Source organism: Oncorhynchus clarkii, chromosome 1, assembly GCF_045791955.1.
Source record: "Oncorhynchus clarkii lewisi isolate Uvic-CL-2024 chromosome 1, UVic_Ocla_1.0, whole genome shotgun sequence".
In the NCBI taxonomy this organism is placed as follows: Eukaryota; Metazoa; Chordata; class Actinopteri; order Salmoniformes; family Salmonidae; genus Oncorhynchus; species Oncorhynchus clarkii.
In genome coordinates this window covers 23,967,811-23,982,853 of record NC_092147.1, presented here as the reverse complement: position 1 = coordinate 23,982,853, position 15,043 = coordinate 23,967,811, and the positions used below count along the sequence as shown (strand labels likewise).

General features: G+C 39.6%; 2 protein-coding genes across 2 annotated transcripts in view; one reads left to right on the top strand and one right to left on the bottom strand.

Moving 5' to 3' along the window:
- LOC139391593 (KIAA0513 ortholog) overlaps window positions 1–15,043 on the top strand; it is a 39,931-nt gene that overhangs the window by 21,834 nt on the left and 3,054 nt on the right. Inside the window, exon 13 of the mRNA XM_071139249.1 lies at window positions 14,318–14,430. Coding sequence (XP_070995350.1) covers window positions 14,318–14,330 — 13 coding nt within the window. The 3' untranslated portion in view covers window positions 14,331–14,430. The remainder of the gene's footprint in view (window positions 1–14,317; window positions 14,431–15,043) is intronic.
- LOC139415818 (uncharacterized) lies at window positions 6,942–8,161 on the bottom strand. Its single transcript, XM_071163937.1, has one exon. It carries the CDS (start codon window positions 8,121–8,123, stop codon window positions 6,942–6,944), a length of 1,182 nt encoding a protein of 393 aa, XP_071020038.1. The 5' UTR covers window positions 8,124–8,161.

Below are 15,043 nucleotides of genomic sequence, written 5' to 3'. Positions count from 1 at the left end.
AAGAACGATTTTATGTAATCTGTTACAACAATAAAGCAAACTGAATGGAATATGGAGAAAAATGCACAGAATTCTTCCTGAATCTTCTACACAGGAACACTATCAAAACTAACAATATGATATCTTATTACAATCTGTCCATACACACCCCCAGGAAGAATATTACACTTTTAAAATCATACACTTACATATGGTCATTTTCACATTTTCATACATTCTTAGAATGTTTGGAAATTACTTATATATAGTAAGGCATTTGCGAAAATACGATGGCAATATAGTGGCTTGCGAAAGTATTCACCCCCTTGGCAGTTTTCCTATTTTGTTGCCTTACAACCTGGAATTAAAATGGATTTTGGAGGAGATTGTATCATTTGATTTACACAACATGCCTACCACTTTGAAGATGCTAAATATTTTTGTGAAACAAACAAGAAAATAAGACCAAAAAAAAAAGAAAACTGCATAACTATTCACCCCCCCCCCCCAAAAGTCAATACAATAATTACAGCTGCAAGTCTCTTGGGGTGTGCCAAGCTTTTAGAGACATATCTAGCCACTGGGATTTATGACCATTCTTCAAGACAAAACTGCTCCAGATCCTTCAAGTTGGATGGGTTCTGCTGGTGTACAGAAATCTTAGCTGGATAGATGTCTAGCTATCTACCCAGCTAATGTTAGGCTCTGTGTTTTTAGTTTGCTACATAAATAGATAAGCTAGCCTATTAGCCATGTTATTTATGACAGGTGATCATTGCCCTTGCTAGTTTGAGTGTATTGACATTCCCAGCCTTAGTTACGTTTGTCTGTTTTGTCTAGAATATTGAGTAATTTAAACCGAAACAGTAAAAAAAACTGACCTTGTCAGTGCATCCTGAATGGAGGCAGCAAACAATGTACCAGACCCGCTGTGATTTACAACCTGATAGCAATATTTTTTACACTACAAAGAAATGTATTGGCGAATTATATTAATCATGCATTGAACTGCATCCATCTATTCTGCCAACAAAGCCTCAGTGTACTGCATGGAAAGTTGACTCAAATACATTGGCGGATTTAGGTACAGGCGGCATCTTGTTGGGGGCGGCATGGGGGCCTGCACAAAAAAATCTTAATGTTGACATTTGCGTGATCGGTTTTCTATCGCTCATTTGCACGTCACGTCAATGATATCATGTCACCGTGTGGGACTGTGGGTCAGGTAACCTTGTCGGACTGGGCGCCCTGATTCTAGTTTGTGAGCTAGGCAGGCTACTGCCTGGGAAGGTCTCCCACTCAGAAGTATGAGTTGGGGCGGGGGTAGGTTGACCTCAGGTCTCCCCACTGGAAGCCTGAGGTAGGGGAGCGGGGGAATCTATCAAATAGCGCACCTCTAACTTTGTACAGTATTAATGCAATTAGTCAAATCAGTCACACTACGAAATGCTACCAAATACACCACAATTCATTCATAATACTGTGAATATATAGTTTCACAGATATGTTGTTGCATTTTTTTCTGGGTTGTGCGAAATCGTTAAGAACATTATAAAACCAGTCTGCACACCACAAAGGTGAATTGGTTTAGTCTTGACTCTTGGTTGACAGTGTTGGGGGATGGGTAATGTATTGATGCTCAAATGCCAAGTCAACACAAATTTGTTTCTATTTGTCTTTGTTACTTTAAAAAAAAATATTTACAAGGCTTGTTTTTTAAATATGTTTTTATATTTATATAGTTTTAAATGTTAAGATTATTTATTTGTGGTGTTCCAAATGTCTGTATAAAAAAGAGTTAGTGCAGAATGGTGCTTTTGTTGGGGGGGGGGGGTTCGCCCAGGGAGCCAAGCTAGAACCGCCACTGCTCAAATATAATCTATTTTTATAACCTCATATAAAACTGGTTTTGTAGCATGAACTGGGAATTGAATCATTTTGACTGATATTATGATTGGATGTTTGTTTCATATCTGCAAAGTAGTTAAAATGCTGTCAGTTCCTGTTTAAACTTTAGGTCACCGGTTACTTTCGGTGCTAAACATGAAATGTTTTTTAGCATTGGAAATAATAGTTGTACATTTTGATTGGGAAATGCTTAATGGTTGTATTTTTGTATTCTTATGATTGGGACCTACTGGCTAATTATGTCTGAGTTTATGGACTGCTTATCCTTTAAAAACTTCTTAGGGCTAGGTTCTATTTTCCTGAATTTCCGCCTGACTGACATGCCCAGAGTAAACTGCCTGTTACTCAGGCCCAGAAGCCAGGATATGCATATAATTGGTAGCATTGGATATAAAATTATGTATGAGACTTTAACACAATTGATATGGCAGGTGAAAATCCAAAGAAAAACCAACCAGAAATTATTTTTTTGGAGCTCCCAGACTCTTAGAATGGAAAGCTATGGGTTCTATGTAATTCCAGCTCCCAGATTGCAATTCCTATGGCTTCCACTAGATGTCAACAGTCTTTGTTCATTGTTTCAGGCTTGTTTCTTCAAAACCTATCAAGAATGTTACGTTTTTGTACAAAGAGTCCCGGTACGACATCAGTCTGTCGGCACGCCTCGAAGAGGACGCGCGCTTACTAATTTTACTTTTCTATTGAACAGTCTTCTTTCCATATGAAATATTATATAGAAAATTAAATAGAAACGTAGTTTGACTTGTTTGAACAAAGTTTAGCGGTAGCTTTTTGGACTCCTTTGTCTGCACGTTGAACGAGTGAATTACTGAAATCGCTGGCGCCAACTAAACAGACCTTTTGGGATATAAAGAAGGACAACAAAACGACCATTCATGTTGTAGCTGGGACCCTTGGGATTGCAAACAGAGGAAGATTTTCAAAAGTAAGAGATTTATTTAATCGCTATTTGTGATTTTATGAAGCCTGTGCTGGTTTGAAAAATATGTTGTGGAGTGTCGTCCTCAAACAATTGGATGGTATGCTTTCGCTGTAAAGCCTATTGTAAATCGGACAATGCAGTTAGATTAACAAGGATTTAAGCTTTTAAACGATATAAGATACTTGTATGTTTAACATGACGATTATTTATTTTAATTGCGCGCCCTCCAATTTCACCAGATTTTGTCTACCGGTGTCCCGCTAGCGGGACGCCTAGCCTTAAGACGTTTTTAACATCATGCTGTATGTGACTGCTATATTTCCATCGTCCCTATGCAGTGGTGTAGTGGTGCCTGGAGAAGTGTGTATACTCAAATGTTGCCCAAAAGTTCCCAAATGGCCTGCATAATGAAGGAAATGTTTCCTATGGATTAATCAGATTTTCACTCTCAAAATCACACTTTTTTTAAATAGAAAAAACACAAAAATTGACGGTCTAAATCCACAACAATACTTAAATCACATCAAGGTCATTGGGTGGGCCTGTCAGGGCTTGGTTCCCTAGTTGGTGGGCCTCTGTCCACCCAGGCCCATCCATGTCTTGCACCTGATGTAAACAGTGCATGATGACAATTGTGCATCACAAATAGCCTGCTAACCCTTCGGACTTGAACTTTTTCAATACCTGGTTTGCACACTCATTGTTGCCTTAGTTAGCATTTACTGGTAGATATCATAAGTTGAAACGTCTTTCCTACCCTACCGGCTACCGATGTCCTTCTTCTGTGATCTGCTCCATGTCAAAATCAGTTGAGCGCTGTAGACTTTGCTGCCTGCAGATGATATTCCGCTGAAACTAGGCTATGTGTGCGGCGTGCATATGATTATATTTCACATGCTTTGCCATTGTGTAGGCTACTTTGTGCATGATTTCTCTATTGTACTACATACAGTAATTGATCAATCGTATAACTCCACGACACTACTTTGATACGCATCCGTAGGGATTACGAAGTGAAGTGAATGTGTGTCTAATCCATGCTCAGTGTTTGCATGTCAGAATACGTGCATTTGTGTCTACATGGTCAGCAGCATGCATAGGCCTTGTGGATATCTGAGGCAGATAATGACATATACAATTGTGTGCCAGGAAACAACTTGATTAGCAGCTAATGCTCCTTGCAGCGAGACCATCAATCTTCATCACGGCCGCCCATACCCTTGTGCTGAGTATGTATTTGGACAAGTGTAGTTGGTATATGTAGAGAGTGAACAAATATAATAAACATGTAGATTAAAACCCTTTTGAACCTAGCGGTTTTAAATTGTGATATGATTGTTCATGAAAGTGATGACACTTTCCTATACAAGCTATATTTCTCTCACTGTTTATTTGAACCCACGCTGATTCATCAAGCCTTGTCAACTCAATCTCAAACGAGTTATGGTGAGGAGATTCAACTTCGATTCATAGAGCTATGAGTGGGAACCACACCCTTAAACCTACATTACGATATATGCCTCATTACCCCACCATTCACCAATAAAAATCCTTTCATCCACCCATATATCTTCCCTGACAGCCCTCCATTTGACTACTGCGGCCTTGTCCCACGGAATGATGTCATGGAGTCTCTTCCTCGTAGGTGGTCTGGCAATTGGTTAGAGGAAACAGAGTAGCCAACAGTTGATTTTAGGGGTTACTGAATCCACACGATTCAGTGAGCTAACCTGATTACCTACAGTTTGGGTCTTGAGAAAGAAATTGACAGTCATTGGTGTTTCAGTCTGACATTGTGCACTATTGCAATTGGTCTAGTTGGTAGTAGAGTAGATCGGAAATATCACACCGGGAACACAGCATTCATCTCATTGAAGAGAAAAGTTATTGACGCAGAGAGCTTTCAGATTTGTTTCCCATGAAAATAGATAAGAATGAGAGGACTACATATTAGTGCTGGAGCCTAAATGTGGATCATGTTTTAAATCAAACACTTAGAAGGGTCAACAGATCATGCATTTGTGTGCCTTAGAAATAGAGACCAGAGTGTTGAACAGTTGAGCCAGTGGGTGGCACTAGAACATTCAGCCATCTTGTTATGTTTGTCTCAAGATCACCACTCTCTAAAATTAACCAACGTTACAATTGTTGGTTGAGGAGTTTGCTCTAGAGAGACTAGAAATGATTTGTAATATATGCTGATCATAAGGCTTAGAAGTCATTATGTTAGAGAGCGGTATCGCAGACCAGTAGAATTGTGTTTAGATGTGAACTGAAATTGGTTTTCAATCATTTACTTCATCAACATATTTAAATTAGAATAATATTGAGAAGGAAGATTGCCATATTTTAATCAAATGCATAAAATTCAGGAAAATGATCAATTTTGTGTGCAGCACATTTAATCAAAGAAATTCTTTCAAATATTATGTTGTTTCAGATGCTTAGTTATTGTTTGTTGATGATCGTCAGTTTAGCAGAGCCACGGTGTCTTACAGAAGGTCCTACAGAATTTGTCCATAGAGCTGAAGCCTAAATGGGCTGATGACCAATTGAGCTGAGCAGGCTAGGGAATGCAAACTATTTTTCTCCTCTGAGGTTTTCAGCATGAGGTTTTATTTACACATCTGACCAAAGTAATCCTATACACAGGAAATTCTTGTGATTGTGAGTTCCTCTCCTCAAATGTTGGGAAGTTTATTTATTTCTACAGGCATTCCTGATTTGCTCTTTCAAAGTCTACAGTGAAGGTTTCAGAGGAATATAAATGTAAGCTATATTTAGAAGTCTGAGTTTTTTTTGTCATATATTTCATGATTATGTTGTCAATAATGCTCTGATTTCATGCAGGTGTCATAGAAACCCCTACAAACCCACTGCTTATTTATACAGTATGAAACTTTACAGTTCAATACCATAACAACTTTCATTCACTGTAAATCACATGTGGCCTCAAGGAAACAGATGGCAATGCTCTGATTGATTCAGTATTTGTGTTAACAGCACTTTTTGCAATGAGGAATTTGTTTAACTGATAAACAAATGAATGTTTACTAGTGCCCATAGCTCTAATCCTGGTGTAGTATGCAGTGCAGGGTTATTAAAAATGTTTAACTTTTCCCTTCAGAATTTTGGTTTATTATTCCAAGGTGTAAATCTGTTTGAGGAAGAACATTGAAAACCAGCTGCAGGACTATATTTAAGCAACAAGGCCCGAGGGGGTGTGGTATATGGCCAATATAACACTGCTAAAAGCTGTTCTTATGCACAACACAACACGGAGTGCCTGGATACAGGTGCCCTGAGGCGTCTTATTGCTACTATAAACTAGTTTCCAAGGTGATTAGAGTAGTAAAAATACATGTTTTGTCATACCTGACCTGTGGTATATGGTCTGATATACCATGGCTTTCAGCAAATCAGCATTCAGGGCTCGAACCACCCAGTTTATAATAGAGTACATGACTGTAATGATCTTTAAGTTTAATAGGCTAAGATTGAATGTGTTACTTTGTACTGTCCTTTCTTTTAATTTACTTATGTCTATTTTCATGGAATAAAAGCAAACTGACTTGCAATGTATTTTTTTTTGTTTATTACACTTTTATTTTACATTCAAGATGGGGAAAAAAATAACATTTTACAGAAGTTTTTTTCAGCTACCTTCTAAAAAACTATTTCCACTTTAACATCTAAATTCAACATCTGAGAAGCAGCACAGAATATAACACACACAACAGTCAAATGGCAGGCACTCAGATGACAAGCTCAGAGCTCCTACATATAAACCATAGTTTTCCTAAACATTTACATTTACTAAAACAACATCCGTACACTCTTGAGCGTTTATTAACTGTTCTCTCATGACGATAAATCAACTGAAAGAGGAACTGCAATGGTATTTTATGACGCAGCTGCACATCGGAAGAGAAGTTAGCCTATAATAACAATAATCGCAATCATTTTTTAATCACAGTTTTTATTCTCCCCACTGTATCAAAATGGTGACACTCGCGTGTAATATCTTGCAATATATATTGTTTATTTTTTAGATGTTCCCATTATATTATTATTCAGATATTCCCTATTTTTTTTTAGAATATCACTCTGCCTATTTAAAATGTAGAACTTTCTCAGGGCACGTGAGCGATAAGTAACGGCAAAGCGGGAATCCCATCAGCTTAAATTGGTGACTTTGGGGGTACAGGCCTGCCTCTGTTGTTACACCAACGCTGCTTTTGTGCATTTGGTTTCCCTTTTTTGATAGGATACTGTCTATGCTAAAACCTTTGGATTTGTCCGTTGCTCTGCTAGGGACAGTGGGTATAATTTCCATTGTTCTACACAGCATAGATGAGTTCAAGTTCTCCGTGCAACCGGACAGGATAGGAGGCCCATTCTCCCTCCCATCAAAGGCTAGTCTACTGTTGTCTGCTTCACTCGCATGGAGGGAAGACGCTCCTGACAGATGCGCTGTGTCCAAACAGACCCTGTGCTCCTGAACGGGTATGCACCTTGGACCGTGTAGCGCGTCAGTTGATTGTGTGCCATACATGTCCTGCATGGATTCAGTTTGGATTTGATTCTGCACATTACATTTTTGGCCATGGACAGACCCACTTTGCTGCATCCCAACATTGTTGAACTCACCAAGAACATGTTTTAAATCTGAACTACGTTGCTCAAAATGTCTATGTTGAGCCCAATCTCCAGCTGACATAGGCCTACCCATCCTCGGGTGAGCATCAGCTGGAACGTTATGAATGGGCCTCCTATCCTGTCCTGACGGGTTCGTGGAGACTGGACCTCTTTTCCTCTTGTAAGTAGTTTTGTACTCTGCAGTCTCTTGGCCCTTTAGTTTTCTCTTCCTCCGTCTATAGTTCCCGTTCTCGAACATGTCTAGACATTTGGTGTCCAAAGTCCAGTAGCTGCCTTTCCCGGTACGGCCCTTTTCTCTCGGTACCTTGATGAAACAGTCGTTTAGAGAGAGGTTGTGGCGTATTGAGTTCTGCCAGCCCTGCTTGTTGTCATGGTAATAGGGGAAGCCGTCCATTATGAACTGGTAAATGCCGCTCAGCGTTGCGCGCTTGTCTGGTGCGCTCTTGATGGCCATAGCGATAAGTGCAATGTAGCTGTACGGAGGTTTTTGCAGAGATTCCTGCCGAGTTGGGAGGAAGCCCAAAGCGGGAAGAATGGTACCGCCGTCGCCTCCATACAAGTAAATCAGGGACGAATTGGGGAAATTGAGCGCCGAGGGTGGCACTCCAAGCACTCGGCTGTGGTAAAGGCTCATGATGCTGGAGCGCTATCTGCTTCCCAAGGAACTTCAGCTCGTGGGGAGAACTGCTCTTGGAATGATGGGATCCCACAGTGTCTCTGCCTCATGAGTCAAACAATGTTAAATAATTGTTTAACATGTTTTATGTTGACTTTTCATTGGAAAATAAATTGTCTATCATAAACACTGGTTGTGTTCTCAGCCCACCCACATTAATTAAAATTTCATTGCTGAAAGCCCCAGCTCTCTCCCGGCGTGTCCCCTGCGTAGGCCTACCAGCCAATGGTGTTCTTGGTTATTCCCACATTTGTTTATAGAATTAGTCTGTTGATAAGTCTGCCCACCCAAGTTGAATCAAGCTGTGTTTATTTGGAAAAATTTCCGGGCACCCAATACATAAACGCACTGATCTGATGTTTGAAATATCACGTCCACCCTTGACGCTGAAAGTTGCTCACACAGAGAGAACAAGCAAACACGGCCGAGTTCTTTCTGGGAGTTGCTGTGGGTTACTTGAAATAAAAACAAAGTGTATAAAAGGAAAATAACTTAAACCTTTTTTATTTTAAAGGGATAGTTCACCCAAATTACAAAATTACACATTGGTTTACAAAGTTACTGTTGAGTAACTGATTACATGTGGGGTGACCCCCCCCCCCCCCCCCCCCAAGTGCTGACACAAAACATTTGGTCCAAAAATTATGTAGGCCTATGTGGATATTGGTCATGCTTAAACAAACAAACTAGGAAGGGATATAAAGTGGCTACAATCTACACTTTTTTTGTTATATAATTAAATGTGTTTGGCCAAATCATCCTCAAGTTTCTAAAAAATGACTGTATTTGTATTTCTTAAGGATCCCTGCCAAGGCAGCAGCTACTCTTCCTGGGGTCCTGCAACATTAAAGCAGTTATATACAATTACAAATATTTCATGACATGACATTTCATAACACTTTACCCAAAACATTTAGTTTGTTCCCTCAGGCCACTACTCCACTATCACATATTTACAATACCACATCCATGTGTATGTGTGTGTCTTATCGTGTGTCTGTGCCTGTGTGTGTCTCTTCACAATCCCTGTTGTTCTATAAGGTCTATTTTTAGCTGTTTTTAAAAATCTGATTCTACTGTTTGCATCAGTTACCTGATGTAGAATATAGTTCCATGTAGTCATGGCTCTATGTAGTACTGTGCACCTCCCATAGTCTGTTCTTGACTTGGGGATTGTGAAGAGACCTTTGGTGTCATGTCTTGTGGGTAATGAATGCATGGGTGTCTGAGCTGTGTGCTAGTAGTTTAAACAGACACCTTGGTGCATTCAGCATGTCAACACTTCTTACAAAAACAAGTAGTGATGAAGTCAATCTCTCTTCCACTTTGAGCCATGAGAGATTTACATGCATATTATTAATGTTAGCTCTCTGTGTACAGTTAAGAGCCAGCCGTGCTGCCCTGTTCTAAACCAATTGTAATTATTTTACGAGGTCTCTCTTTGTGCCACCTGACCACACAACTGAACAGTAGTCCAGGTGTGATAAAACTAGAGCCTGTAGGACCTGCCTTGTTGATAGTGTTGTTAAAATGGCAGAGCAGCTCTGTATTATGGCCAGACTTCTCCCCATCTTAGCTATTGTTGTATCAACATGTTTTGACCATGACCGTTTAAAATCCAGGGTTACTCCAAGCAGTTTAGTCTCCTCAACTTGCTCAATTTCCACATGATTTATTCCAGGACTTAGTTGAGGTTTATGGTTTAGTGAATGATTTGTCACAAATACATTGTGTAACTAAATTAAGTTACACTATATATAGAAACATATGTGGACACCCCTTTAAATGAGTGGATTTTGCTATTTCAGCCACACCTGTTGCTGACAGGTGTATAAAATCGAGCACATAAAATCGTCTCCATAGACAAACACTGGCAATGGAATGGCATTACTGAAGAGCTTAGTGACTTTCAACATGGCACCGTCATAGGATGCCACCTTTCAAACAAGTCAGTTCGTCAAATTTCTTCCCTGCTAGAGCTGCCCCGGTCAACTGTAAGTGCTGTTATTGTGAAGTGGAAAAGTCTAGGAGCAGCAACGTCTCAGCTGCAAAGTGGTAGGCCACACAAGAATGGGGCCATCAAGTGCTGAAGCACGTAGCGAGTAGAAATCATCTGTCTTCAGTTACAACACTCACTCCCGAGTTCCAAACTGCCTCTGGAAGCAAAGTCAGCACAATAACTGTTTGTCGGGAGCTTCATGAAATGGGTTTACACAAACATTTGAATGAAAAAGACTGGGTTAAAAATGGGAATCCTTCTGAGTAACATTTCCTTAGGAAAAGCTTATATTAGCATAAGGTTGTTGGTTGAAGTTTGTGTCTTTATCTCTTTGTTCAATTAATGTCAGGGGTATTCATAATTTACTCAAGCGTAAGGCTATTTTCCTGTTTTGCAAAAGGATTAATGCAGACTTATACTCTCTACAAGAGACTCATGCTTGTTCTTCTGATCTAGCTTTTTGGAAAAATCAACGGGGTAACAATATCTGGTTATCATATGGCAACAACCACTCTGCAGGTGTAGCAGTTTTAAGAGGGAAGGGAAGGTCATCATTAGTAAGACTCACCACTCTGGACATTCGTTCATTTGAACAGTGAAATGTTTTATTCGGGAATATCTATTCAACAAAAACAAACAAAACAACACGATATTATTTGAAGAATTTGAAGAAGAGATTAATAGTTAAAGGTGTATTTCAAGTTATGCAAATTATCTTAGGTGGAGATTTATTTGAATTCTGGGGACTAATGTGATGTGACAGATATCCCCCTCCTAATGGAGCCAGCATGGTTAATTCTGAGTTTAATAATCTATGTCTTGGTCTTAGATTATTTGATATTTGGAGATCTAAATATCGAATAAAAAGGACTTCACCTTGTGTAACAAGGTCATGTCCAGACAGTCATGAATTAATTTCTGGTTTATTTCTAATTCATTAGATAACACTGTAAGCAAGCTATCCATTTAATCATCAATTCTTACTGATCATAAAGTTATATTCGTATCTGTAAATATGAATGGCTCTGAAGTTAATAAACTGAATCAGAGTTTTTGGAAACTCAATAGTAGGCTGTTGGAAGATGATCATTTAAGATGGGATTCCAAAGAAATTATACAAGGAAATGTCAATCTTATGGGAACTATTGGGAATTAATCCAGTATGAAATAAGACAAACAGCCATGAAGAAAGGTCAATAAATTGCTGAACTTAAAAGATTGAGGCAATAAATACTTTCTCTAATCTCTATGGAGGACCTTTTGAATAAAGAAAGGGTCTGAATGTACAAAGAGAGAGCAAAAGGACATTTGTATGATCAAAAAGGAGATGGTTGGAGGAAGGTAAAAAATGTCAACATTTTCACAATTTAGAGAAAAAAAATCAAAATCTTTCTTCTACTAATAAGCTTAATATAGATTGCAAAGAAAACGAAAACCTCAAAGATATTTCTAAATATGTTTCAGAAATCTATGGTAATCTTTACACCAGTAATGCCTGTCCTACTAGTGATGCCTGTCCCACATGTATATATTACCTCGACTAACCGGTGCCCCCGTACATTGACTCTGTACCATATATAGCCTCGCTATTGTTATTTTACTGCTGCTCTTTAATTATTTGTAACTTTTATTTCTTATTTTTGTAGGTATTTTTCATAAACTGAATTGTTGGTTAAGGACTTGTAAGTAAGCATTTCCATGTAACACCTGTTGTATTCGGCGCATGTGACAAATACAATTTGATTTGATTTGATGTCTGCTTTTCATGACTCAAATACTATGCAAAATTCATAGAAAAAGAAGACTTCAATACTGTAAGTCTTGTGATTCATTTGTTTCAATTAATGAAATTAAAAAAATAATCTCCAGTGAATGATGGCCTTATTAGGGAATTCTATAGATATTTTCATGAGGATAATGTTGAATTTAGATGTAATGTCTTTAAGGAGGCAATTGATTTATGGTTCCTGCTTGTTTCTATGACAAAAGGCCTCAGTTCTGTAATCCCCAAACCAAACAAAAATCCTATGATGTTAGAAAATCGGAGACGAATGACATTAATGAACAATGATGAAAAGCTACTTGCATCCATCTTTGCAGAAAAAAATAAAAAAGGTATTAACCAAATTATTGATGATACCCAGTCTGGTTTTGTGGAGGGCAGACATACAGTTGAAGTCTGAAGTTTACATACACTTAGGTTGGAGTCATTAAAACTTGTTTTTCAACCACTCCACAAATTTCTTGTTAACAAACTATAGTTTTGGCAAGTCGGTTAGGACATCTACTTTGTGCATGACACAAGTAATTTTTCCAACAATTGCTTATAGATATATTATTTCACTTATAATTCACTGTATCACAATTCCAGTGGGTCAGAAGTTTACATACACTAAGTTTGACTGTGCCTTTAAACAGCTTGGAAAATTCCAGAAAATGATGTCATGGCTTTAGAAGCTTCTGATAGGCTAATTGACATAATTTGAGTCAATTGAAGGTGTACCTGTGGATGTCAATTTCAAGGCCTACCTTCAAAATTTGCTTGACATCATGGGAAAATCCAAATAAATCAGCCAAAACCTCAGAAAAAAAATTGTAGACCTCCACAAGTCTGGTTTTCCAAAATGTCCAAACGCCTGAAGGTACCACATTCATCTGTACAAACAATAGTACACAGGTATAAACACCATGGGACCACGCAGCCATGATTCTGCTCAGGAAGGAGATGCGTTCTGTCTCCTAGAGATGAATGTACTTTGGTGCGAAAAGTGCAAATCAATCCCAGAACAACAGCAAAGGACCTTGTGAAGATGCTGGAGGAAACAGGTACAAACGTATCTATATCCACAGTAGAACAAGTCCTATATTGACATAACCTGAAAGGCCGCTCAGCAAGGAAGAAGCCACTGCTCCAAAACAGCCATAAAAAAGCCAGACTATGGTTTGCAACTGCACATGGGGACAAAGATCAGACTTTTTGGAGAAATGTCCTCTGATCCGATGAAACAAAAATAGAACTGTTTGGCCATAATGACCATCATTATTGAGCCAGCAGCATACCACCCTGCATACCACTGCTGGCTTGCTTCAGAAGCTAAGCAGGGTTGGTTCTGGTCAGTCCCTGGATGGGAGATCAGATGCTGATGGAAGTGGTGTTGGAGGGCCAGTAGGAGGCACTCTTTCCTCTGGTCTAAAAAATATCCCAATACCCCAGGGCTGTGATTGAGGACACTGCCCTGTGTAGGGTGCTGTCTTTCAGATGGAACGTTAAATGGGTGTCCTGACTCTCTGAGATCATTAAAGGTCCCATGGCATTTATTGTAAGAGTAGGGGTGTTAACCCTGGTGTCCTGGCCCTCAAAATCTGGCCCTCAAAAAAACATCACAGGGCCTCCCGGGTGGCGTAGTGGTTAAGGGCGCTGTACTGCTGTGCCACCAGAGACCCTGGGTTTGCGCCCAGGCTCTGTTGTAACCGGCCCGACCGGGAGGTCTGTGGAGCGACGCACAATTGGCCTAGCGTCGTCCGGGTTAGGGAGGGCTTGACCGGTAGGGATATCCTTGTTTCATAGTGCACCAGCGACTCCTGTGGCGGGCCGGGCGCAGTGCACGCCAACCAAGGTTGCCAGGTGCATGGTGCGGCTGGCTTCCAGGTTGGATGGCTCTGTGTTAAGAAGCAGTGCAGCTTGGTTGGGTAATGTAACGGAGGACGCATGACTTTCAACCTTCGTCTCTCCCGAGCCCGTACAGGAGTTGTAGCGATGAGACAAGATAGTAGCTACTAAAAACAATTGGATAACATGAAATTGGGGAGAAAAAGGGGTTAAAAACATCACGGTCACCTAATAATCCCCAGTTTACAATTGGCTCATTCATCCCCTGTAACTATTCCCCAGGTCGTTGCTGTAAATGAGAATGTGTTCTCAGTCAACTTACCTGGATAAATTAAAAACATGTAATTATGTTTGGAGGAAAAAGGCCAGATCCTGTGCCAGGGTGATCCGAGCATGAGCGTCCAGGTGTGGAGACTACAGCACATCGAGCCTGTGGACAGATAGGTCAATAACTCATCAAATACGAAACAATATTGTGTAAAACATTGAATTTGTAGCTGCATCAAAATTCTGACTTCATGTCCCCTTTTCCCCATGTTTTAGACAAGAGGCTTGACCTGCGGAACATCAGGCGCACCCCACGAGAAGCAGTGCACGATCAACGCCACGCTCAGCAAGGAGATCTGCTGGAAGTGATGTACTCTTTCATTCTGGGGGTAAGATATACAGAACTCGTCAAATGTTTGGACACACCTACTCATTAAAGGGATTTTCTTTATTTTTACTATTTTCTACATTGTAGAATAATAGTGAAGACATCAAAACTATGACATAACACATATGGAATCATGTAGTAACCAAAAAAAAGTTAAACAAATCTAAATATATTTTACATTTGAGATTCTTCAAAGTAGTCACTCTTTTCCTTGATGACAGCTTTGCACACGCTTGGCATTCTCTCAACCAGTTTCATTGGGTAGTCACCTGGAATGCATTTCAATAAACAGGTGTGGCTTGTTAATTTGTGGAATTTCTTTCCTTCTTAACCTCTCTAGGGTACGTTGGATACTAGCGTCCCATCTGGCCAACATCCAGTGAGGTTGCAGAGTGCCAAATTCAATTACAGAAATGCTCATTATAAAAATTTAGAAAACAAAACATATTTTTCGTGGGTTTAAAGATTAACTTATTGTTAAACCATCCACAGTGTCATATTTATAAAATGCTTTTTGGCGAAAGCATACCTAGCCCAGAACATACAGTGGGGCAAAAAAGTATTTAGTCAGCCACCAATTGTGCAAGTTCTCCCACTTAAAAAGATGAGAGAGG